The sequence below is a fragment of the Sus scrofa genome, chromosome 13, assembly GCF_000003025.6.
Source record: "Sus scrofa isolate TJ Tabasco breed Duroc chromosome 13, Sscrofa11.1, whole genome shotgun sequence".
Classification (NCBI taxonomy): Eukaryota; Metazoa; Chordata; class Mammalia; order Artiodactyla; family Suidae; genus Sus; species Sus scrofa.
The window spans coordinates 83,062,874-83,088,819 of NC_010455.5; the positions used below are offsets into that span (position 1 = coordinate 83,062,874).

Genomic DNA, 25,946 nt, shown 5'->3' on the forward strand with positions numbered 1-25,946 from the left:
TACAAGACATGGCCAACATTAGGAAGACGTTAGTCCTGTAGCTTCCCCAACATGGTTCTGTAAGAACTTTCCCACTGGTAGAATAGAAAGAGGGGACTGATGGCACGCACGATAAAGGAAGACGAATGGAAAGAAAAGAGTTTTCCAGATATCCAAGTGGAGCTCAAATGACTATTTATGAACTCGACACTGGAGAGGGATTTAGTGGGAAAAGCACAGAGGCATTTCTTCCTTTAGGAGATGGAGAAACTGAGGCTTAGGAATTATATAACTTGCCAATTCTAATATGATAGTATCTTATTCATAATTAGAAAAGCTAGGATCTGAACAGTAGCCATTCATTCTTTTTTTTGTTGTTGTTGTTGTTGTTGTCTTTCTAGCTATTTCTTGGGCCGCTCCTGCGGCATGTGGAGGTTCCCAGGCTAGGAGTCGAATCGGAGCTGTAGCCACCGGCCTACTCCAGAGCCACAGCAACGCGGGATCCGAGCCGCGTCTGCAACCTACACCACAGCTCACGGCAACGCCGGATCCTTAACCCACTGAGCAAGGGCAGGGACCGAACCTGCAACCTCATGGTTCCTAGTTGGATTCGTTAACCACTGCACCACGACGGGAACTCCCATTCATTCTTATAATTCAGACTTTTTCCACCATTCATGCTGTCTAGTTTATGTTAAATGACATAAATTCAAATTACTGATATAAAAAGATATGGGGTTTAAGTAAATACTGTAATATTTCTACTTTATTGATTGACTGATTGAATGACCATGCCTGTGGCATAGGGAAGTTCCCTGGCCAGGGAACAGATCTGAGTCATACCAGTGACCTGAGCCATAGCAGCGACAATGCCAGATCCTTAACCACTAGGCAACCAGGGAACTCCAGTGTTTCTACTTTTAACGTCACTGCAAATACACAAGAATAAACAGCATGTGAAATCATTCTCAAATGTTTAATTAAAATCCATATAGCATTTAACATGTATAGATGTTTAAACCCTTTTAGTGACTCTTAAATTTTAAAATTCTTTTGTACAATGTTTTGCGGCTAACTTCATGCTAAAAATCTAAAAAATATACAGCTTAACACAAAAATACATTCAGAGTCCATTCCAATGCAAGTTTAAAACACTTTAATTGCAGACAATGTAAAGATATTTAAAAAACAAAAACTATAAAATGAACACATAAAAGTCTTCCCTTTTGAATTTTAATAAAATACTGCTCTGTATAAGATCTAATGCAAAATTCCAGTTACTTATAAAATAGTTGTGTGAGGAAAGAAAGGAATTAAGATATATATGTATGAATTATACTTAATTATATTAAGTGAACAAAATTTCTAACGCTTTGATGATACTGTGCACTATCTATTACCCATATATCAAAATAGATGGAAACGCTCAAAGAAGTAACCGGGTGCAGGCAAAAGAAAATATGTAAGAGATTTGAGGAAAAAAAATAAAAAGCCCCCAAGCCCCAAAACAAACGAAAAAGCCTTTTAACTGTAAGGGAAAGTTCTTTTTTGAACTTAGAGCAAACTGTGGACCAAATTCTCACTCCTATTATTTTATGAGAAAACAGTATGAGGATTTGGCTCAAATTACTAAAACATCTACAGAAACTCATGTGGCCTGGTCATTTTAATAGTATACCAATTGCTGAAATAATTGATAGCAATAGGTTTACTATTGGAAAAAATTAATTTTTACAGGTTTAATTATGTAAAACTTTATCTATTGGAAACCAAAGTCTCCATCAGAATTGCACTTGAGATGGCTGAACGCACGGCTTGGGCAAGGCATTATTGTTGGTTCACTGACATACACATGCACACAAACACAAAAGCAGCAATGGATTACTGATAGTCTTAACTACAAAAGCTATTTTTACCTGTTTTATTTATTTATTTTTTTCTTCTCTAAAAGAAGGATCAGTGGTGTTGGAGTCAGTGAAACTCCTGCTCGTGTCTGTTGGCTCTGCCCCATTGTTGTTGCTGCCTGCTTCTCTGGTGGAAGATGGAGAGATCTGATGGAAATGCGAACCAGCTTGGTCTGAAACATAATCACCTCTGGAATTTTAAGCATTACCCTGACTAGGAAAGGAAGCTTCTGCAAAAAAAGACTGTTTCACTGACAAAGCTTTTGAAATGTACATAAATGACACTGTCAGTTTGAGTTCCATCACTATCTCTAAAAAAATAAGTTCTGTGACTCATTTTTTTAAAAGGTAGAGAATACCCATCACAGTCATTTCCCTCCAATAAATTAATTCTCCTCCACAGTAAAAACACAGTTTGGAAGTAAGATGGTATTAAATATAGCAAGCTCAAAAAGCTAGGAAATTGTACACAGCTGCTTTAAAAAAGAGGCTCTGGAGAATGAGATAAAGCATATTAGAACTAACATCAGTGGCGAGCTAGACAGTTCTAGCTATCTTAGAGGGAAAAATTAGACAATCACTATGGAAATGTATGATTTATTACTACAAAAAGACAACTTAAAAGTGAATGATTAAAATAGGCCCTGCAGCTTACCTATTTCCTTGGGCTAGAAAGATAGAGTATAGTCTGAAAATGCAGTGACTGGATAGGTCTTAATTTAACTGGTTTCCTTCTAGCAACCACCTTCCTCTCTGCCCCCTCCCCAAGAATCTAGACTAGTTTGAAAAACACCAGTCTAGGAGTTCCATGATGGCACAGTGGGTTAAGGATCCAGCATTTTCAATGCAGCTGCCCAGATCATTGCTGTGGCGTGGGTTTAATCCACGACCCTGGGAACTTCCATATATTGCAGGGGCTGCTAAACAAACAAAACAGTCTAAAACCAAAGCAAGTTCCTCATCATAGAAAAGGAAATAAACAACAAAAAACCTGCATCAAGAGTTCTTTCTCTCTCCCACTAATAGGAAAAAAAAGCTTTTTTTTTCGTTCTGAAAGAAATACTTATTCCTCTGAAAAGCAAGGAAAGTCTTAAAATGGAAACCAAGGTATACATAGAGATGAAATTAATTTTTTAGGCAACTGAGTCTCAGATGTTTAAGACCTGAGACTACATGATTTTTTTTTTTTTTTCCTTTTAGGACCACACATGAGGCATATGGAAATTCCATGCTAGGGCTTGAATCAGAGCTCCAGCTGCTGGCTTACATGCCACAGCCACAGCAAGGCAAGATCCAAGCCACATCTGCAGCCTATCCTGAAGCTTGAGGCAATGCCTGATCCTTAACCCAATGAGTGAGGCCAGAGACTGAACCCGCATCCTCATGAAGACTATGCCAGGTTCTTAACCTGCTGAGCCACAGCAGTAACTCCTACTACATAATGTTTTTATCAATTAGTACATTCTACCTGTCCAATTATAAAACTCAGAAAATGATTAAGAAATACTGAAAAGAAACAATAAGACTGAAAGGATGAATATTCAAAATTCACTTAATTTGCTCAAAAAAAAAAAAACCCTTATTGAATAAGAATATTTAGAAATGTTTCAGTGAGAAAAGAAGGTTTAAATAGATTTAACTGCTCTCTCTAGTTATGTGGAAACATGAAGCATTTTGGGGATTCTGGTCTTCTGTGCCCTATATAGTCCATAGTTTTCACAGAAAGTCCAGAGCAGGTTCAATAGTTGAATGGACATATTTCTAAACCTGGGCGTAGTCTAAGTCTGCCCCATCCAAAAAGGAAAACTTGTAAGTTTTCCAATCTTTCAGTGGATCTAGTCCTCTCAAGATTATCATGAAATAAAAACAGCCTCTGCCTCTTACATCCTCCCTAGAAAGGGCACATCTGTTGATCTCAGGCCCCATCTGGGAAAGGCCTACAAGGGAAAGGGAATAAAGACAAATGCCTTTGCACTATCTAGTCATTTTGGAGCTCTATCCCATTTTAATCTATCTTTAATAATCCTGACTTCTAGAACAATATGTTTTTGAAAAACAGAAGAAACAAAGAAAACATTTTTACTGCCTATCCACCTAGAATTATCAGCTTGCTTTGCCTGAATACTGAAGACACATCTTTATATGGGTCACTGGCACTATGCTTACCAAAATTTCTCTTGAAGTTTTCAGAAGATACATGTGCTCCTCCTTCTGTGTTCTAAAAAAGATGTGGGCTGTACACTGTTTATAGAGTGGTCACACAGCACTGATGAATGAGGCAGTTCTTGAATGCTGGCATTTTTACAGTTACATAAGATGAAAAATATTATACACTTCAAAGTAGTAAGAGGTTAACATAACCTTACTGTCACAATTCAACTTTCTTGTACTGTATTCCCATAAGAGATATTTCCAATAAAAAAATAGTTTATGAGGCAATAAGGACAAACACTGAGAATTACTTGAGCCTCATGACTCAAATTCCCCCTGCAGAAAAACAAACATTCCCAATAATGAAATGTTGGGAAACAATGTACATCTGAATCTAGGAAATTAATGGAAAATAAAATCACAGAAACTCATATGACTATAATAAATGACCAATAATGAACATTTCCCTCTTATATACTAAAGGCACTACTAATATACAAATATTCTATTAACATTAGAGAAACTCTGAAATCAGCATTAGAGAAAGGAATCCATTTAATTCAATACCAGCGTTTTTAAAAACAAATAGACTACTTTAAGACTCAAGGCAGAGTTTTCAATGAGCAAAATCAAACTGGATATAATAATATGCAGCTCCATACAAAAACTGTGGTTCCTACTTTAAAAAAGTATGATAACTTACTTCCTTAAAAATATAAGCATATCACAAAAATTAAGCGTAAATACATATACATATACATACATATATATATACATATACATACATAATATATGTGTGTGTGTGTGTATATATATATATATATATATATATATATATATATATAACTCAGGCCCTGGTACCACTGAGAAATTTTCATAAATTCTAAAATAATTTCAACAGCCACAGCTTGAACAACACACACCCACACAAGACATGCAAAGACAAAATGCCAGAGGCACTGAACAGTTCAGCATAAAGCTAAAAATATGGAAAGAGAATGAGATGAGTGAGCATTTGTCATATAAATAATGTACATTATACACTGATTGTGCCTGTGCACAACTTGGAAATTAAAAAATTTTAGAATTTCTTCAGTCCCAGGAAATACTATACATGGACCAAGAAGAGAGCTCTCATGTATGTTTAAGTATGCAGGTAAAAAGCTTTTCAAAAGAATAACACGATTTTATTTTAATTAATTATGATTAATATTTTGTACTTTACTCAACGAGAAGATTAATTTGTAATCATTTTACCCTGTAGATTTTGAAACTTAATTTTACTAGAAATTACTAATGCTGGTTCTTCCATGGTCTAAAAAATTGTAATTATTTACTCAAATCTAGATTGCTATTTATAGTTTCAAGCAGTTAAATGAAATAGTCTGATCCATATTCTGAAGTAGCTTTGGTACAAAATTGAGAATAAAGCAAAACTGGCAGCACCACCACAAGTGTGATCATTTCACAACAGGTCTAAAGGACCCTCAGAGATAACAGAACATAAGTTAAAATACCTATAAATAAGAGCCATTCTCCTGACAATCTTGTTACATCATTAAAAAAAGAAATAAAATCCACATTCAGTAAATTATACTTGAGGCCCAATTTTCATGCTCCACTTAATTATCCCTCAATGATAATGTAAAAAATGTTTATTATTATTGCAATATGACATCTAATTCATAGTTTAGGATGCTTCTAATGATGAGGCCAATGGTTGGAGTGGTACATTTGAATGCTTAGTCCACTGATATTATTTTAACATAAGGTTTAATTTATTCTTTTTTTTTACAGCTTTATTGAGGTATAATTGATGTAAAACAAACTGCACATACTTAAGATGTACAATTTGATGGATAGTTTTTAAACAGCATGAAAAGTGCCTGACAATTAAAATTTTAAAAATTTTAATTGAAACATATTGTTTTAAAATAGTACGTTGTAATTTTTATGAGACACAGATATGGATTTATAAAAAGGTGGGAGGAAAGGAAAGAAGTTGATTTAATTCCAAGTACCAAATTTATTCAGAAGGTTTAGAAATGCCAAAATTGACAGCCAGTTTTCTTGATTTTCTTCTTGAAGAAGAGCTTGGTGTTGATTTATGGTGAGACATACTATGGCCTGGGGAGGCAGCTTCAGCTTGAAGAGAAGATGCAGGCTGGATATTCTGAGAGGACTTTAACGAAGCTGATGAACTCTCCTGTGGAACTGCTTTGGTGACATCAGAAGATGCTGACTGGCTAGTTTGAAGTGGTGTGGCATGAGAACTCTGAGTCTCCTTGTTCTCAAAGTTCTTTTTGTTTGCAACTCTTTTTTTAGTTACCTTTAAGAAATAAAAGCATCATTAATTAATAACACAGGCAAAAAAAGCTAGTTTTAGAAACTACCATAACCCATGCTACTAACACTCGTCAATTACCACTGACTTATTACTTCCAGGTATAATCTCCAAATCAGACTTTTTAAATTCAAGGAATTTAGTTACAAATAAAATATTTTAAAATTATCCATAACTTAAATATAAAGAAAATTTATATTCCTGACTTTGTTTTCTTTTTAGGGCCATACCTGTGGCATATGGAAGTTCTCAGGCTAGGGATCGAATGGGCAGGTTCTTAACCCATTGAGCCACAACAGGAACTCCTATATTCTTGATTTTAAATTACTTTGTTCTAGAAAAGGATGTTACAACTTGCTGTAATTATTACTATTCATTAGAACACAAACTCAGGCAGCAGGGATCAGGTCAGACTTGGTTACCACTGGTAAAAAACATTCTCAGTACCCAGACCAGTACTGACTGAGCTTCTAGTTGGCACCAAATAAGTAATTACTGAGTACACAATTTTTTTTTTTTTTTTTTTTTTTTAGGGCTGCACCTGCAGCCATATGCAGGTTCCCAGGCTAGTGTCAAGTGGGAGCTGTAGCCTCTGGCCTACACCACAAGCCACAGTAACGCCATATCCAAGCCATGTCTGCGACCTACACCATAGCTCATGGCAATGCCAGATCCTTAACCCACTGAGAAAGGCCAGGGATTGAACCTGTGTCCTCATGGATGCTAACGTCAGATTTGTTTCCGCTGCACCACAACAGGAACACCCGAGTACACAAAATTTTATAAATGGTCTTTGAGCAGTAAAAAATTCCCTTAAAAATGTAATAATTGTCTTTTAGGTCTCACCTGTAAAGGTATGAACTGATTATGCACACCAGCTGGCATTCCTCCAGCCATGGGCATGGTCCCGGCATATGAAGTATGATGGAAGGGCTTCCCAGGAACTGGCACTGGTGGTCCCCACGGCATCGAGCCAAAGAGATGAGTTGATGATGGCATTATATTAGCTGTTGAAAATCATGGAAAAACTGTTTTAGTAAAATGGTATCATTAAAGCCTGAAATTTCAGACCTCCTCCTGCTACCCTCTTTTGGCTTTTTTCACTATGGCAAAGGGTATACACTTAGCTTCTCTGATTGATCTTGCTTACAACATTCAAGCTCAGGATTCCCCTTAAGGATTGTGAACCATCTACAGACGTCATCTTATCATCATGCTATCTGGCCTATGAAGGCCAATAGTACTATATACTGATACGAACTTTAGGAATATTTGTAACACTATTTTAAAAAATAATAAAATGGTTATGAAATTGTCTCTCGGGGATGGGGGGGAAAGCCAGGGCACAAAGAGAGAAATCTTAAGGATCTCACCTGCCCCCAATGCTAAGTTGCTTCCATAGTGATCCCAGCCTACAAAAAAACCAAAAAAGCTCAAGTCTTGAAATCTGATCACTTTCATATGATATGCAGACTCTTTCCCTTATTCTAATATTTGTAATTCGAGCATTTAAAAATTTATATTTTGTTTCTTATTAAAAGTGCATTAAATCCATGATTCCCCAAGGAAATTTGTGTATCTAAAACACATGGTGAGCTTTCTGGCCAAGGCCCCGGATCTTATACATAGATTCTGAGGGGCCCAAAAATCTGTATTCTTAATAAGGTTCATGGGTGATTCTTAAGCAGTCAGTACCAAGGCAGCATTTGGGAACTGCTGCATTAAACAATGACATCTGAGACACTGGCACATTGCCACTGAAGAAGGTATGTTCTGTGATCAAATCTTCTTTCTAGAGAGATTAAAAAGGCAGCCTGGACTATAAGACAGTATAGCTTAACTAAAATTTAGCCACTTAAAAAAATGTTTGGGAGAGTTCTCGTCATGGCTCAGCAGTTAGCTACCTGACTAACATCCATGAGGACACAGGCTCGATCCCTGGCCTCGCTCAGTGAGTTAAGAATCCGGTATTGCCATGAGCTGTGGTGTAGGTCACAGACATGGCTTGGAATCTGTGTGGCTGTGGCTGTGGCGTAGGTCGGCAGCTACAGTTCCAATTGGACCCCTAGCCTGGGAACCTCCATATGCTGCAGGTGCAGCCCTAAAAGACAAAAAGACCAAAAAAAAAAAAAAAAAAAAAAAAGTTTCGATCAGGAGAGAAGAATCTCTATTTTTCAATTTTATGAATTACACACATACATTCCAGGATAAAGAACAGTTTCAATATGAAAACAGTGAGATTTAGAAAATTATGTCTTTTTCTCTTTTTTTTTTTTTTTTGCTTTTTAGGGCCACACATGCTGCAAATGTATGTTCCTAGGCTAGGGGTCGAATTGGAGCTGCAGCTGCTGGCCTACACCATGCCATTTCAATGCCAGATCCAAGCCATGTCTTCGAACTATACCACAGCTCATGGCAACGCTCGATCCTTAACCCACTGAGCAAAGCCAGGGATGAAACCCGCAACCTAATGGTTCCGAGTCAGACTCATTTCCGCTGTGCCACGACGGGAACCCTGAGTATCCTTTTTTTTGTCTCTTTTTTTTTGCCTTTTCTAGGGCTGCTCCCGTGGCATATGGAGGTTCCCAGGCTAGGGGCTGAATTGGAGCTACTGCTGCTGGCCTACACCACAGCCACAGCAACGCAAGATCTGAGCTGCATCTGCAACCCACACCACAGCTCACGGCAACACCGGATCCTTAACCCACTGAGCAAGGCCAAGGATCAAACCCGCAACCTCATGGTTCCTAGTTGGATTCGTTAATCACTGTGTCACGATGGGAACTCCCCTGAGTATCCTCTTTAATAGACACTTCAGTTTGTAGCAGAATCCTGTTCTGCTAAATTGCTTACTATTTCTTTAACTGCTTTTCTCATTACACACTCTTTCCAAGTGTCTAATTTGCTGCTTTCCCTTGCCTCTTTGTCCTTGTAGGCTTATTACACATTTAAAATAATTTATGGAGTTCTTGCCATGACGCAATGGGACTGGAGGCATCTTGGGAGCGCTGGGACACGGGTTTGATTCCCAGCTGAGCACAATGGGTTAGGGACCCAGTGTTGCTGCAACTGCGGTTTAGGTCACAACTGCGGCTGGGATCTGATCCCTGGGCTGGGAACTCCATATGCCTCGGGGTGGGCAAAAATTTTTTAAAAAGTAAAAAAAAAAAAAATAATTTATGATTCAGTTTAATGGAGTTTAGGCAAAGAGATAACTGGTTTAATCAGCATTATTAACCTTTGTAATATTTATAGTGAGGATTAGTATGTAGAGCTCCTGGAATAATATCTGGCATACAGTAGACGCAAAAAGGTAATTTTCTAAACTTGAAATAAGCAAATTATTTTTTTATTTTTATTTTTTTTGGTCTTTTCTAGGGCTGCTCCCATGGCATATAGAAGTTCCCAGGTTAGGGGTCTAATCGGAGCTGTAGCCACCGGCCTAATGCCAGAGCCACAGCAACATGGGATCCGAGCCATGTCTGTGACCTATACCACAGTTCACGGCAATGCCAGATCCTTAACCCACTGAGCAAGGCCAGGGATCGAACCTGCAACCTCATGGTTCCTAGTCAGATTCATTGACCACTGTGCCACGATGGCAACTCCAGCAAATTATTGGTTTTAAAATGATAATGATTAGGATATGAAGAAACCAACTGTTATTAGAAAAGAGGGGTGACAGAGAAGTGTTCAATAAACTTAAGTTTAGAATAAAAAATTATAAATAAACAAGGCCCTACTCTATAGCACAGGGAACTATATTCAATACCCTGTGATAAATCATAACGGAAAAAGAGTATGTTGTATAGCACAGGGAACTCTACCCAATATTCTGTGATAATCTATATGGGAGAAGAATCTGAAAAAGAAGAGATGTACGTATATATATAACTGAACCACTTTGTTGTACAGCAGAAATTATCACAACACTGTAAATCAACTATACTTCAATTACAACTTTAAAAAAATGAAAAAAATGGAAAAGAATCTGAAAAATAATATATATACTCATATATATAATTGAATCACTTTGTTGTACAGCAGAAACTAACATAACATTGTACATTAACTATATACTTCAATAAAATAAAGAAAAGAATAAAGAGATCCTAAACACAGTCTAGCATAAATAAGAAAATGGTATCCCAACGGAGTCCCATGACTTTCTCAATAAAAGAACCTGGACAAAAACAGAGTCCTGATTCCACAGTGACCTTTTCATTCCCCCAGCAAACCAGGAAGTCACCAACTGACTACAGGAAGCAGGGAACTACCTGCTTGGCACTATGTTTGGAGGAGGAAGACAACTGTGCATAAGAAACACACATACGGTAAGACTTAAATCCTCTCCACTCTTTATTTCTCTCATTGTCAAGGGCAGTTTCTTTCAAACCCACAGCTTCAAAGCTTTACCTATTTTTTCATTCCCTTCATCTCTGTTTTATCTTCCCATACCCTCCACCTCATCCTGTGTTTTGATGTCTACCTTAAACCAAAATTCATGTGTGGGCAGTTACTGGGCTGCCCCAAAGAACTGTCCTACTCTATCCAGCCACACTAGAGACTACAGGAGGACACTGGAATTTCTAGATGAATCTGCAGATTCTGGTTTCAGGCTTATTTCTCATAACTCCTTAAATTCCCTAGACATTTGGATAATTTCTTGTGTTTTATCAAAATGATACTTCTTAAAAAGAACTTTCTAAAAACAATAACTCAATAACAAATATTTAGAAGAGCAAAATATCTTACCAGTAGGTTGGGGAAAAACTGGAGGAATTGTTCCAGGTGGTACAGCAGGAGGATAACTTGGAAATATTGGTGGAGGCAAAGGGAAATTCACTCCTAAGGAGCCCTATGAAAGTATTTAAAAGTTATAAGACAATGCAACAAAAACATGTACAGGGATTGATTAAAGATTTAGTAGAGAATCCATGGACAGTTCTCACCAATTGTTGTAAAGCAAAAAGTGCAGCTTTTTCCTTGGCCTCATTTTCAGAATGGCACTGTGGCCCATGTACCAGTAAGCCATTAGATAATTTTACCTGGCAAACTGTCATTGTCTAAAAAAAAAAAAAAACAAACAACCAAACATGAATGTTTATGAAGTTATCTGCCAGGAAGTCGACCTCCTCCTCCAAAGCTTAGTCTAAACAGGTAGAATAACATCATCTAACATTCTGTAAAAAAAAATTAACAAAATTCAAGAATTTAAAAAAGGAATATCAGCTTAAGTTTTGGGTTGTGATGCAAAAACTTTAAAACTGTTGCCTTGTCTTTCAATGTTTACAAAGTTAAAATGATCTCTAAGTTAGTTGAAGGGTCAAGCATCCTAATGGAAATGAAAGCCAGAAAAACTTTCTTCCTTATGTCTAGGACTGGAAAACTAGGTCTTTGCTTGTTTTTGTATATAAGATTTTACTGGAACACAGCCAAGTCCACTTTTTTCTGAATTAGCTGTTTTCATACCACAACTGCAGAGGTAAGTGCTTGTGCTAGAGACCAAATACTTACTATCTGGCCATTTATACAAAAAAATTGCTGACCCTTGCTTCCCAACATCCTTTAAATACAAGGTATTTTGCTAATGAGAATTTACTTCCAAAATCTGAAAGACTCAGAGGTTCTGACTGATACATTTACATTTAAATGATAACTCTTCACAGTATACTTTTTTCCCCCTCTTACAAAAAGATTTTTATATAGTACTGTTAGTTAATTATGCTTTCTATTTCAGGTGAGAATCTGTATACAGAAAAAGGATAAAGCAACTTTCTCATAATGGTTCTCGAGGTGCGGTATGGGGTCCCTGGAGGTTCCTGAGACCCTTTCTGGGGATCCTTGAAGTTCTATTTTCATAACAATATGAAATTATGAAGATACTATTTGACATTTTCACTCTCATTTTCTCATTAAGTATACAGAGGACAAAAAGTACACTGATAACAATTTCAGATTCTACACTGCACTAACTTTTACGAAAATACCATGTTTTAATGTAGTACCAAAAAATATTCCCACTTATATGAAAAGGCTATTAAAATTTTCTCCCTGTTTTGGATTATCTATTTCTGTGAGGTCAGATTTTCTTTTTTTTTTTGTCTTTTTTTGTTGTTGTTGTTGCTATTTCTTGGGCCGCTCTCGCGGCATATGGAGATTCCCAGGCTAGGGGTTGAATCGGAGCTGTAGCCACCGGCCTACACCAGAGCCACAGCAACGCGGGATCCGAGCCGCGTCTGCGACCTACACCACAGCTCACGGCAACGCTGGATCGTTAACCCACTGAGCAAGGGCAGGGACCGAACCCGCGACCTCATGGTTCCTAGTCAGATTCGTTAACCACTGCGCCACGACGGGAACTCCAGATTTTCTTCATCTATTTCAACCCAAAGCACATATTACAAGAGACTGATGTAAGAGGCCCATATGAGAATCTAGCTTTTTCTATTAAGCTAGATGATGGAAAAGATTTGCAAAAATGTAGAGCAATACCACTCCTCACTATTTTTTTTTTTTTAACATAACCACTCAGAGGCAAATTTACAGCAATACAGGCCTTCCTCAAAAAAGAGGATCTCGAATTGACAACTTAACCCATCACCTAAATGAATTAGAAAAAGAAGAACAAATGAAACCTAAAGTTGGCAGAAGAAAGGAAATTATAAAGATCAGAGAGAAAATCAATAAAACAGAGATTCAAAAAACAATAGAAAAAAAATCAATAAAACCAAGTTTTATTGATTCTGGTTCTTTAAAAAGGTAAACAAAATTGACAAACCCCTGGCCAGATTCACCAAGAGGAGAGAAAAAACCCAAATAAAATACGAAATGAAAAAGGAGAAATCATAACGGATACTGCAGAAATACAAAAAAACCACAAGAGAATACTGTGAACAACTGTATGCCAACAAATCTGACAACCTAGAAGAAATGGACAACTTTCTAGAGACTTACAGCCTGCCGAAACTGAATCAAGAAGAAATAGATCAACTGAACAGACTGATCACTAGAAATGAAATTGAATATGTCATAAAAACACTCCTTACAAATAAATGTCCAGGACTGGATGGCTTTGCAAGTGAATTCTACCAAACATACAAAGAGGAACTTATACCCATCCTCCTTAAACTTTTCCAAAAGGCTAAAGAAGAAGGAATACTCCCAAAGACATTTTATGATGCCAACATCACCCTAATTCCAAAACCAAAGATACCATGAAAAAAGAAAACTATAGGCCAACATCTCAGATGAATATAGACGCAAAAGTTCTCAACAAAATTTTAGCCAACCGAATCCAACAACACATAAAAAAGATCATACACCACGACCAAGTGGGATTTATCCCAGATTCACAAGGATGGTTCAATGTATGCAAATCAATCAATGTCATATACCACATTAACAAAAGAAAAGACGAAAACCACATGATCATCTCAATAGATGCAGAAAAAGCATTTGACAAAGTCCAACATCCATTCATGATAAAAACTCTTACCAAAGTGGGTATAGAGGGAACATAACATAATAAAAGCCATTTACGACAAACCCACAGCCAATACAATACTCAATGGAGAAAACCTGAAAGCCTTTTCACTAAAATCTGGAACAATACAAGGATGCTCACTCTCACCACTTTTATTTTTAAATATTTTTTCTCTTTTCTAGGGCTGCACCTGCGGTATATAGAGGTTCCCAGGCTGGGGGTCTAATCGGAGCTGTAGCTGCTGGCCTACGACAGAGCCACAGCAACACATGATCTGAGCTGCATCTGCGACCTACACCATAGCTCACGGCAATGCTGGATCCTTAACCCACTGATCGAGGCCATGGACTGAACCTGCAACTTCATGGTTCCTAATCAGATTTGTTAACTACTGAGCCACGATGGGAACTCCCACCACTTTTATTCAACATAGTACTAGAAGTCCTAGCCACAGCAATCAGACAAACAAAAGAAATAAAAGGTATCCAAATTGGAAGAAGAGAGGTAAAATTGTCACTGTATGCAGATGACATGATACTATATATAGAAAACCCTAAAGACTCAACCCAAAAAACTACTTGAACTGATCAACAAATTCAGCAAAGCAGCAGGATACAAGATTAACATTCAGAAATCAGTCACATTTCTGTATACTAAAAATGAAATATTAGAAAAGTAAGACAAAAATACAATACCTTTTAAAATTGCACCCCAAAAAATCCAATACCTGGAAATAAACCTGAGCAAGGAGGCGAAAGACTTACATGATGAGAACTATAAAACATTAATGAAGGAAATTAAAGAGGATGCAAAGAAATGAAAAGATAGTCCATGTTCCTAGGTTGGAAAAATTAATATTGTAAACATTACCCAAAGCAATCTACAGATTCAATGCAATCCCTATGAAATTACCCATAACATTTTTCACAGAACTAGAACAAACAATCCAAAAATTTATATGGAACCACAAAAGACCCAGAATTGCCAAAGCAATCCTGAGGAACAAAAACCAAGCAGGAAGCATAACTCTCCCAGATTTCAGGCAATAATACAGAGCCACAGTCATCAAGACAGTGTGGTACTGGTACCAAAACAGACACACAGACCAGTGGAACAGAACAGAGAACCCAGAAATAAACCCCGACACCTATGGTCAATTAATCTTTGACAAAGGAGGCAAGAAAATAAAATGGGAAAAAGACAGTCTTTTCAGCTGATGGTGCTGGGAAACCTAGACATCCACATGTAAATCAGTGAAACTGGAACACTCCCTCACACCATGCATGAAAATAAACTCAAAATGGCTTAAAGACTTAAATGTAAGATAAGACACCATCAAACTCCTAGAAGAGAACAGAGGCAAAACATTCTCTGATATCAATCTTACAAATGTTTTCTTAGGTCAGTCTCTCAAAGCATCAGAAATAAAAGCAAAAATAAACCAATGGGACCTAATCAAACTGACAAGCTTTTGTACAGCAAAGGAAACCCTGAAAAACACAAAAAGATAATTTACGGAATAGGAAAAAATAGTTTCAAATGATGCAACTGACAAGGGCTTAATCTCTAAAATACACAAACAATTTATACAACTTAGTGGCAAAAACAACCCAATGGAAAAATGGGCAAAAGACCTGAATAGACATTTTTCCAAGGAAGATGGACAGATGGCCCCAATAGGCACATGAAAAAATGCTCAATATCACTGATTATTAGAGAAATGCAAATCAAAACTGCTATGAGGTTCCACTTCACCCCAGTCAGAATGGCTATCATTAATAAGTCCACAAATAACAAATGCTAGAGAGGGTGTGGAGAAAAGGGAACCCTCCTGTACTGTTGGTGGGAATGTAAATTGGTACAACCACTGTGGAAAACAGTATGGAGTACCTTAGAAAACTATGCATAGAACTACCATATGACCCAGCAATCCCACTCTTGGGCATATGTCTGGACAAAACTTTCCTTGAAAAAAAAACATATGCACCCGCATGTTCATTGCAGCACTATTCACAATAGTCAAGACATGGAAACAACCTAAATGTCCACTGACAAGACAATTGGATTAAGAAGATGTGGTATATATACATGAATAGAACACTACTCAGCTATAAAAAAGAACAAAATAATGCCATTTACAGCAACATGGATGGAACTAGAGACTCATACTAAGTGAAGTAAGTGAGAAAGAGAAAGACAAATACCATATAATATCACTTACATCTGGAATCTAATACATGGCACAAATGAACCTTTCCACAGAAAAGCAAATCATGGACATGGAGAACAGATGTGTGGTTGCCAAGAGGGAGGGGGAGGAAGTAGGAGGGACTGGGCATTTGGGGTTAATAGATGCAAACTACTGCCTTTGGAATAGATACGCAATGAGATCTGCTGTATAGATAGCACTGGGAACTATGTCGGGTCACTTGTGATGGAGCATGATAATGTGAGAAAAAAGAATGTATACATGTATGTGTGACTGGGTCACTTTGCTGTGCAGCATAAAACTGACAGAACACTGTAAATCAGTTATAATGGAAACAATAAAAATCATTATAAAAAATAAAGTTAAAAGTAACTTAAAACAAAAAAAATAAATTTTTTAGAAAAGTTATTTTTAATGCACAAGAAATACTAAAAATTTTTTTTCAGTTTTCAGTTTTAATTTGGTAAATATGGATATAACACAAGTACATGAAAGTTCCTTGGGAGCCTCAAAAAGAGAGGGGGGAGCTTCTGAGACAAAAAGTTTGAAAATTGTTTCTGTAGCCCAAGATCCCTAGACTCTATTAGTCTGAAGAATCTTGCCAGGCTACCTGCTGCCCAGGTTCCTCTGATAAATCTCTCTGAGGGCTCTGGTTATGCATAAATCTAAGAGCCAGTGTGAGAAGTATTAATCTATGCTTCTCATAAAGTTAGAAAAAAAATCAGCTCCATTATATTATTTCTAGCCAAAGATTTTCAGTCAATTTATTTAAGCTCAGTGTTCAAACACTTATGTAAATGAAACATTAGTATACTATACCTGTGGTGTTCTTAGAAAGGAGAAATCTGGTTGTGGCATTCCAACAAGGGAACAAATTCGAGAAAGTTCAGTTACTGGTGTGGACACAGGAGGAATCTGGCTGAGAGCAGGCCAGCACATACTGTCCAAAGACTGAACATTATGGTACTCACTGGCACTGTGAGGCTTGTTCGTATAAGATGCTACCAAAAAAGAGAAAAGGACACAGCAACATTAAATGATATCCCAACCTATGCAATTATGGCAGTGCTCTACAGAATACTAATAGGACACTGTAAAAAGGTGGAGAGAAATCTCCCATGAAGTAACTATAAGAACTATTTAATACTGCCTAAAATGATGAGAATGCAATGAAGATTTTTAGATGATTATAATTAATTACTGATACATAATTAAGATAAAGACTTTTAAATATGATATGATAATGCCAATAATTAACATAGTGCGAGAAAATGACTATACAGTTATGTTACAGGCAAAATTTAAACAAGAAAATGGCTTTCTAAAGCTCATTTAGCAACAACAACAACAACAACAAGACAAAAAAAAATAAAGCTCATTTACAATTAATTCTTAAGTTCTGAGGTTACAGCTTCAATCTTATTTCTCAATATTTCATCTTCCTTTCTGAGACACAAGGATAATGTTTTTGTTGTACTAAAATACTATTTCTTAATAGGTTTTCTGAAATTAAGTCTTTTTTATATAGAATATGATTTAAAAATTCAGGAAGTTCACCTTCTTTATAATCAATAAACTCATAGACAGAACAAAAGCATACCCCAGTGAAGAACAATTCTAAACTTCTTACTATTACACAGATTTTTTTTTAAAAAGTGGCTTGCCCAAACTTCTGTTACATGGGCTGGTTCTGAACTCTTGACTCTAAGATATATGATATTTCTTACTATACTAAAATATAGTAAAAGTTACTTGTTTCTGACAGTGGAACTATCTTTATCCAAAACTGTTTTCGAATTTTATTTTTCTCTATTTCAAGAGCATGTTTGTCACTATGGTAAATAATGTTTCCTGATAGCTATTGGAATTTATTTCATTTTTGGCTGCACCTGCAGCCTTGGGAAGTTATCTGACCAGGGACTGAATCCGAGCCACAGCAGTGACAATGCTGGATCCTCAACCTGCTGTGCCACCAGGGAACTCCTGGAATTTTACATTAATAATTTATCTCAATACTCAGTGGAGTATAAATGAAGCTAGGCTCTGATTTTGTTCCAGATTTTGATCCTTAAGAAACTCAGGTTTGCTTATTTCAACATGTTTTATCTCTGAGAAACTTCTGTCCTCACCTACTTTACATGAGTCATTCTTCCTGGCAGGCTTTTGTAGATAATTACATAGAAAAATATTAAAGTAGAGGGAACTTAGAGGGTAGAGGCAATGATGGACTTTTACTGAAATCCAGCTATGTGCCAGATATTACGCTATAGGCTTCACAGATTTAAATTAAGTGCCTCCATTAATCATTTTTAATTAATTTTACAGTGTCTTCTATTTTTATGTTGGTCGAGTTAACATAATACTAATATCAATTATTGGCACCTAGAATGTGTTAGACACAGTGCTAACTGCTTTATGTATCATAAAATTATCACAAGTCATTTGCAATGTTATTTTGGAGATAAAAGAATTTCAGAAAAGTTAAATAATGTATTTAAGTTGCATAATCATTTTAAAATTACTAAGAAAAAGCTAAAATGTAAAAACCTTCCCAGGTTTGGGATCTACAGAATGAGTATCTATATTAGTATAATTGAAGTAGTCACAAGAAGACATTTAGGGACTATAAATTTATTGGTTACATTGTTAAATATATATATAACTGACACAGTATATGAATTATACTCTTATTTATTTATTTATTTTGTCTTTTTAGGGCCACACCTGCAGCACATGGAGGTTCCAAGGCTAGGGGTCTAACTGTAGCTGTAGCTGCCAGCCTACGTCACAGCCACAGCAATACCAGATCCGAGCCGCGTCTGCGACCTACACCAAAACTCAGGGCAACGCCAGATCTTTAACTCACTGAGTAAGGCCAGGGATCAAACCTGCAATCTCATGGTTCCTAGTCAGATTCGTTTCCGCTGTGCCACGATGGGAACTTCATATACTCTTATTATTTGTTAATCTTAACTATATTCTTAAAAAAAAATTTCGTTTTTGTTTTCATTTTTTTTGGGCTGCGTCCACAGCATATGGAGGTTTCTAGGCCAGGGGTCAAACCCACACCACAGCAGTAACCAGAGTTACAGCAGTGACACTGGATCCTTAACCACTAAGCCACCAGGGAACTCCAAAAGTACTTTTATGTTTAAAAGTCACATGATTAAAAAAACAAATGATCTAAATTTCTGAAGTGGTATTGGTTATTAGCACTAGTATTTAGCTTACTTACTTAATTTCTTATTTTGTTTAGGCTGTGAGGAAGATCCATATTCATCTCTTCTATTAGAGGAAACAGTGACTTCATTACCAAACTGTTTCATTTCACTCTTATGGTCCAGAGTGCCAGAGCCATCAATTTTTAGTATTTCTTTAAGCATCCGAGTGCCCTTCTGTTTTGAAAATGATTGGTATGGAGATAGTTAAAATAGGGGAGCAAAGTTAAAATTAGAGTTACAGAGCTTACTGATCCTTCTTTTAAAGAGTTCCATTGTTAAAAACGAAGGTGATAACTACATTTAGATAGAGAATAAGGAAAATAAATAGTCTAGAGTTGGAAAAAAATCCACATTCCTAGCAAAGAAACAATGCTTATAAGTCTTCTCAACTTTTTTTTTTGGCTGCACCTGCGGCATATCATTTGGAAGTTCCCAAGCTAGGGGTCAAAAGAAGCTGCAGCTGCCAGCCTACGCCATAGCCACAGCAATGTGGGATTGAAGTCACATCTGTGACCTACACCAAAACTCACCAAAATGCTGGATCCTTAACCCACTGAGTGAGGCGAGGGATCAAACCCCCATCCTCATGGATACTAGTTGTGTTCATAACCCGCTAAGCCACAACAGGGACTTCCAGTCTGCTCAACTTTTGATCAAAATACCTAGTAGCAATTTTCTTTTTTTTTTTCCTTTTTAGGGCCGCACCCATGGCACATGGAGGTTCCCAGGCTAGGAGTTGAACTGGAGCTACAAAAGCCAGCTTACGCCACAGCCACAGCAATGAGGGATCCGAGCCTCCTCTGCAACCAGCACCACAGCTCATGGCAACGCCAGATCCACTACCCACTGAGCGAGGCCAGGGATCGAACCCGCATCCTCAGGGATACTAGTTGGGTTCATTACTATGGGAACTCTCCTAGTAGCAATGTTTGAAAAGCAAGGGAGCTATGGTGGCTAAATTGCCCAGGGCAGCCCAGTTTTCCTCACAGGATAACAATAATCATGTAATCCATCAGCCTACACGAGGGAAAGTGTTTTAACTGCTGCATAGGGTACACATGCATGGCCAACAGCAGTGAAATCACCATACTATGTAAATTCTTGCAAAATACGAACCATAGCAAATGACTGTGGTGACAGATGCTCTTCATTTGGAGGCTCTTCATGATGAGATAACTGTACTTCATTTTCTTTGGCGATATTCAAGGATGCTAAGAAATTCTCAATTCCAGGATTAGGCTAAAGGAATAAATATTTTGTGCATGAAGATGAAAGTACAAGGACACAAAAAAGCTCTAGAATTTTATGTAAAAAAATGATCATTTAAGTTTTTACTTGATCATCTTCCCAGATGTTAAAGTTTGGGAAGAGAAACTGAATAAATGGTCTTTTACCTTATCAATAGCATTTGGATAACCCATCACAGCCTTTTGGTTTTCTGAGGCTTCTGCACTTTCATTTCTCTTCAATAGCTTAATATTACATTTGGCATGCCCTGCAAACGTCTATAAAAGAGTAAGAATGAGTTTCTGTACAAATAAAATTATAGTAACTATTTAACAGTATTCTAAATAAATCATTGCAAACTTTTTAATGTGTTATTTTCTGTTTTATATCATAAGAAAAAACAGGGCCTGTAAATTTGATGAGGGAAAAAAAAAATCACATCTTTTTTTTTTTTTTTTTTTGTCTTTTTGCCATTTCTTGGGCCACTCCCGTGGCATATGGCGGTTCCCAGGCTAGGGGTCTAATCAGAGCTGTATCTGCCGGCCTACGCCAGAGCCACAGCAACGCGGGATCCGAGCCGCGTCTGCAACCTACACCACAACTCACGGCAACAGCAGATCCTTAACCCACTAAGCAAGGCCAGGGATCGAACCCGCAACCTTCTGGTTCCTAGTCGGATTCGTTAACCACTGCGCCATGACGGGAACTCCTACATCTTTATTTTCATTAATTGGTAAACGAGATTTAGTATTCCCTTGTGAATGAAGACAATGAACTACAACAGTGGTCACTCTAATTTTACTTCATACAATTGCTTTTCTTTCAAATATTACATATTTTATTGTAGTATTAAAAATATTACTCTGAGAAAGAGTCCATAGGCTTCATCAAAGAAGTCCATAGCACAAGAGTTTATGAACCCCTTCTCTAGATGAAAGGAAATTACAGCATAAGATTTTAGGAGAGGACTTTAAAAGTTAGGTAATTCAACTTTTTATTGGTATCTAAAAATTAATGAGAACCTTTTACTGAGAACCTGTTATATGCCAGGATATGTTAAGACATCTTTTTTTATTTTTTATTTGTCTTTTCTTAGGGCCATACAAATGGCATATGGAGGTTCCCAGACCAGGGGTCCAATCGGAGCCGTAGCCACTGGCCTACGCCACAGCCACGGCAACTCGGGATCTGAGCTGCATCTGCGGCCTACACCACAGCTCACGGCAACACCGGATCCTTAACCCACTGAGCAAGGCGAGGGATCAAACCCACAGCCTCATGGTTCCTAGTCGGATTCGTTAGCTACTGAGCCACGACAGGAACTTCTAAAATATTATTCCTTGGAGTTCCCATCATAGGGCAGCAGAAACAAATCTGACTAGAAACCATGAAGTTTTGGGTTCGATCCCTGGCCTCACTCAGTGGGCTGGGGATCTGGCATTGCTGTGAGCTGTGGTGTAGATTACAGAAGTGGCTTGGATCTGGCATTGCTATGGTGTAGGGCGGCGGCTACATCTCCAATTAGACCCCTAGCCTGGGGACCTTTATGCCTCCAGATGCCTCGGGTGCAGCCCTAAAAGGACAAAAAAACAAAAAAAATTATTCTTTGATTATAAAATGCACACATACTCCTTATCAAACAGTGGAGACTATATAAAATAAAACATAAATGAACTTCCCCCATTAATGGAACCCCACAGAATTAACTGCTAATTCTGCCATGTCGATCCATATTATTTCAATGTATATATAAACATGTCCACATATTTTACACATATACACACACATACATTCATGTAGGTATGTTTGTATGTATGTATGTATAGATTATATATAATGAGAGAGACAAGTGATACAGTTTTACCTCCATTTTAAAGATGAAGAAACTGAGGCTGTTAAGAATTGTAGTAATTAATTGCTCAAGATCACTGAGCTATTAAATGGCAGAACCGTAACTTCAGGTATCTCAAGTTCCAAATCCTGAACTCTAGCCATGCAACTTCCCATCCAAGCGACTGACAGGCTACATTTCAGCAACCCTCTTCCCACACACCTTATGAATCTGGCTGAGAGGGCTGCAACATTCAGTTTGATGCTACAAAGCCACTAACCGCAATAAAAAGTTGACTACTAGAAATCTGACTTTAAGAAGCTTACCTGCCTATTTGACATTTTTTGTGAGCGACTCTCAGTTTTAGGACTCTTACACTCTTCTTTAACTAGAGACAAGAGAATAGAGTTTTGTAAAATGAAATCTGTTGCACACCAATTATACTTACCAAATATTTATGAGAGTAAGGCACATATTTCTCCAAAGAAGATATACAAACAGCCAATAAGCACATGAAAAAATGTTCAACACTCTCAGTCATTAATGAATTATAAATGAAAACCAGAAGGAGACTCTAAACTTACTAGGATGGCTATAATATAAAAGATGGACAACAACATAGGTTCTATATGGAAGATGTAGAGAAACTGGACCTTTGTACAACTGCTGGTGGGAACATAAAATGGTACAGCCACTTTGGAAAATTGATAGTTCCACAAAAAGCTAAGCACACAGTTAACACGTCTCAGTAATTCCTGAGTACTCATTCATATGTACCCAAGAGAACTGCAAACATACATTCACACAAAAATTTGAACATGAATATTCACAGCAGCATTATTCATTATAGCCTCAAAGTGGATGAATAGATAAACAAAATGTAGTACTCATACAGTAGAATATTGTTTAGCCATAAAATGGAATGATGTACTGATACATGCTACAACATGGATTAATCTTGAAAACCTTACACCACGTAAAAGGAACCAGTCTCAAAAGGTCACATATTTTATGATTCTATTTATATGAAGTGTCCAGAATAGGTCAATCCATAGAGGCAGAAAGTAAAATAGTGGTTGCCAGGGGTATGGCATTTCTTTTGGGGGTAATGAAAATGTTCTAAATTTATTATTATTATTATTGTTATTATTATTTTTTTTCTTTTAGAGCCACACCAGTGGCATATGGAAGTTCCCAGGCTAAAGTTGAATCGGAGCTTCAGCTGCCGGCTCACGCCGCAGTCACAGCAATTCAGGATCCAAGGTGCGTCTGCAACCTACACTATGTCTCACAGCAACCCCAGATACTTAACCCACTGAGCAGGGTTAGGGATCAAACCCACATCCTCATGGATACTAGTTGGATTTGTTACTGTTGAGCCACAATGGGAACTCTGAAAATGTTCTAAATTTAGGTAGTGACACTGGTTGTACAATTTTGTGAAAACACACACACAAAAAAGTCTGTAAAAGAATGAATTTCATGATATGTGAATTATAACTCAATAAAGCTGTTAATTAATAAAAAATCAGAGGAAGCAGTTAGCATCACAAATATACGTTCTAACTCAAAACTTACATTTTTTGTGAGGCTCATGTTTTCTTTGCTTAACACTGTTGTCATTAAAGCCAGATTTATTATGTTGAGTTACTTGACTTATTTCTTGGGGTAGAACAGCACCCTGAAAGTGAAAATTCTTATAAATGACTTAAACTCAATGTTAAAACTACCTCTCTTTCTCAATGTTCAATACTTTATTATTTTTATAAAAATTTAGAGCTCATTAGAAAAAAAATTAAAGAATGAAGCAAAGTATAGAGAATTTAAAAAAAACAACTCAACTTCTACCACCACAGAAATAACCATTACTAAATATTATGGTCATCACTCCAGACATTTCTCTATGCATTAATTAGATAGTAAGGTACACAGAAACAATCATTTTACAAAAACACTTCCAATAGAAGGAATTAAATCTAATTTTACTTAAAGTTAACATAGAAACTAAAGATTAAACTTTAGATGAATGTTTCCTCGCAACAGAAACAGCAGCCTCTGAAGATCTCTAGATTTGCTTCAAAACAATCCTGTCTCAGGGGTATTTGGGGATGGGAAATGAATAGGTGTTATGAAAGGAAGAAGACTGGATATGTTCAAGGTAAGGGTGGGTACCTATAGGTTTAATATACTATTCTCTTGACCTCATTATTTTAAAAATGTCCAATTAAGAGACTTAAAAAAAGTCATCATTTCTGCCCCATGTTACAAAAGTTGAGGATATTAAACCTTTCACACCCCTTCCCCCAGTGCCTAATTTTTATTAATTAATATTTATACCGTCAAGGTTTTCAAATGCTGGAAGACTACTATTAACAGATAGCAAGAATGATTTTAAAGCTACCATAATTGAGACAGTGCAGGAATGCAGAAAATTAGCAAAACAGCATGAGTAAGTTTCATATAAAGATCATAGCAGTCCTGCTTTCTGACAGGGAGAGGAGGCCTGAGAACAAAATGACAGATAACTCACCACAGTAGAAGTGGGAATGGGAAGCAAAAGCAGGGGCTGGAGATGTTCAATACAAATTAATCACTTAACAATGATTACTCAGCTTTGCTTTTGGTGGGCCCTATTTATTTTCTTCTGAGCACAGGTGAATGAACACTGGGTACAAAGGCACACCATATGTAGATGGCAGTGGGCATGTTCCAAAATAGTTGTGATATGCATCAGAGTGTGAAGGAAAGTCCAATGAGCTCATCTGCACAGGAATATCTAGGGCTCTTTAGTCTAAACAAGTCAAAAGGGCCAAGAGATTTCCATCAGCACAGCACAATGACTGGTGCGGATATGGACTAGAGCAGTTCATTATGGAGGATTCTGACTGTAAAGAAAGGAATTAGAACATTAGGATCAATAGATTGGTGTGAACAAATATTGTGTGTTTATTATGTGCTAGGCATGGTAAGATGTACTTTGTTCCCCCTCCCCTTTTTTTTGTATTTAAGCATATGGAAATTTCGGGCTAGGAGCTGAATAGGAGCTGCAGCTGCCAGCCCACGCCACAGCCATGGCAATGCCAGATCTGAGACATGTCTGTGACCTATACCACAGCTCATGGCAATGTCAGATCCTTAACCCAATGATTGAGCCAGGGATCAAACACGCATCCACATGGATACTAGTTGAGTTTGTTACCACTGAGCCACAATGGGAACTCCTGCATCCATTATCTTAACATCATTATAACAATGCTATAATCATAAAAATGCTGTGGTGTATTTTGATTCCATATTACAGATGAGTAAACTGAGGCTCAAAGTGATAAAGTAATTGGTTATAGAAATAAATAATAGGAGAAAACTGACATCTGAGCACTAACTTAAACCCATGCTCACAGTACCATATCAGAGGAAAAGTGCCATGAGTTTAATTAGAAAAAAAATACTTTTAAGTATATTTATTTATTTATTTTTAGGGCCACACCCACGGCATATGGAAATTCCCAGGCAAGGAGTTGAATAGGAGCTGAGCTGCTGGCCTATGCCATATTCACAGCAACATGGGATCTGAGCCACATTTGTGACCTACAG

At 37.2% G+C, this 25,946-nt stretch overlaps 1 protein-coding gene across 1 annotated transcript in view; it reads right to left on the reverse strand.

Annotated features, from left to right (window-relative positions):
* Positions 937-25,946, reverse strand: part of XRN1 (5'-3' exoribonuclease 1) — a 110,688-nt gene continuing 85,678 nt past the window's right edge. The window contains 11 exon segments of the mRNA XM_005669915.3: positions 937-6,363; positions 7,225-7,385; positions 7,752-7,790; positions 11,134-11,236; positions 11,331-11,444; positions 16,893-17,074; positions 19,309-19,468; positions 20,411-20,533; positions 20,689-20,799; positions 22,679-22,740; positions 23,931-24,033. Of these exon segments, the coding sequence (XP_005669972.2) occupies positions 6,061-6,363; positions 7,225-7,385; positions 7,752-7,790; positions 11,134-11,236; positions 11,331-11,444; positions 16,893-17,074; positions 19,309-19,468; positions 20,411-20,533; positions 20,689-20,799; positions 22,679-22,740; positions 23,931-24,033 (1,461 nt within the window). The 3' untranslated portion in view covers positions 937-6,060.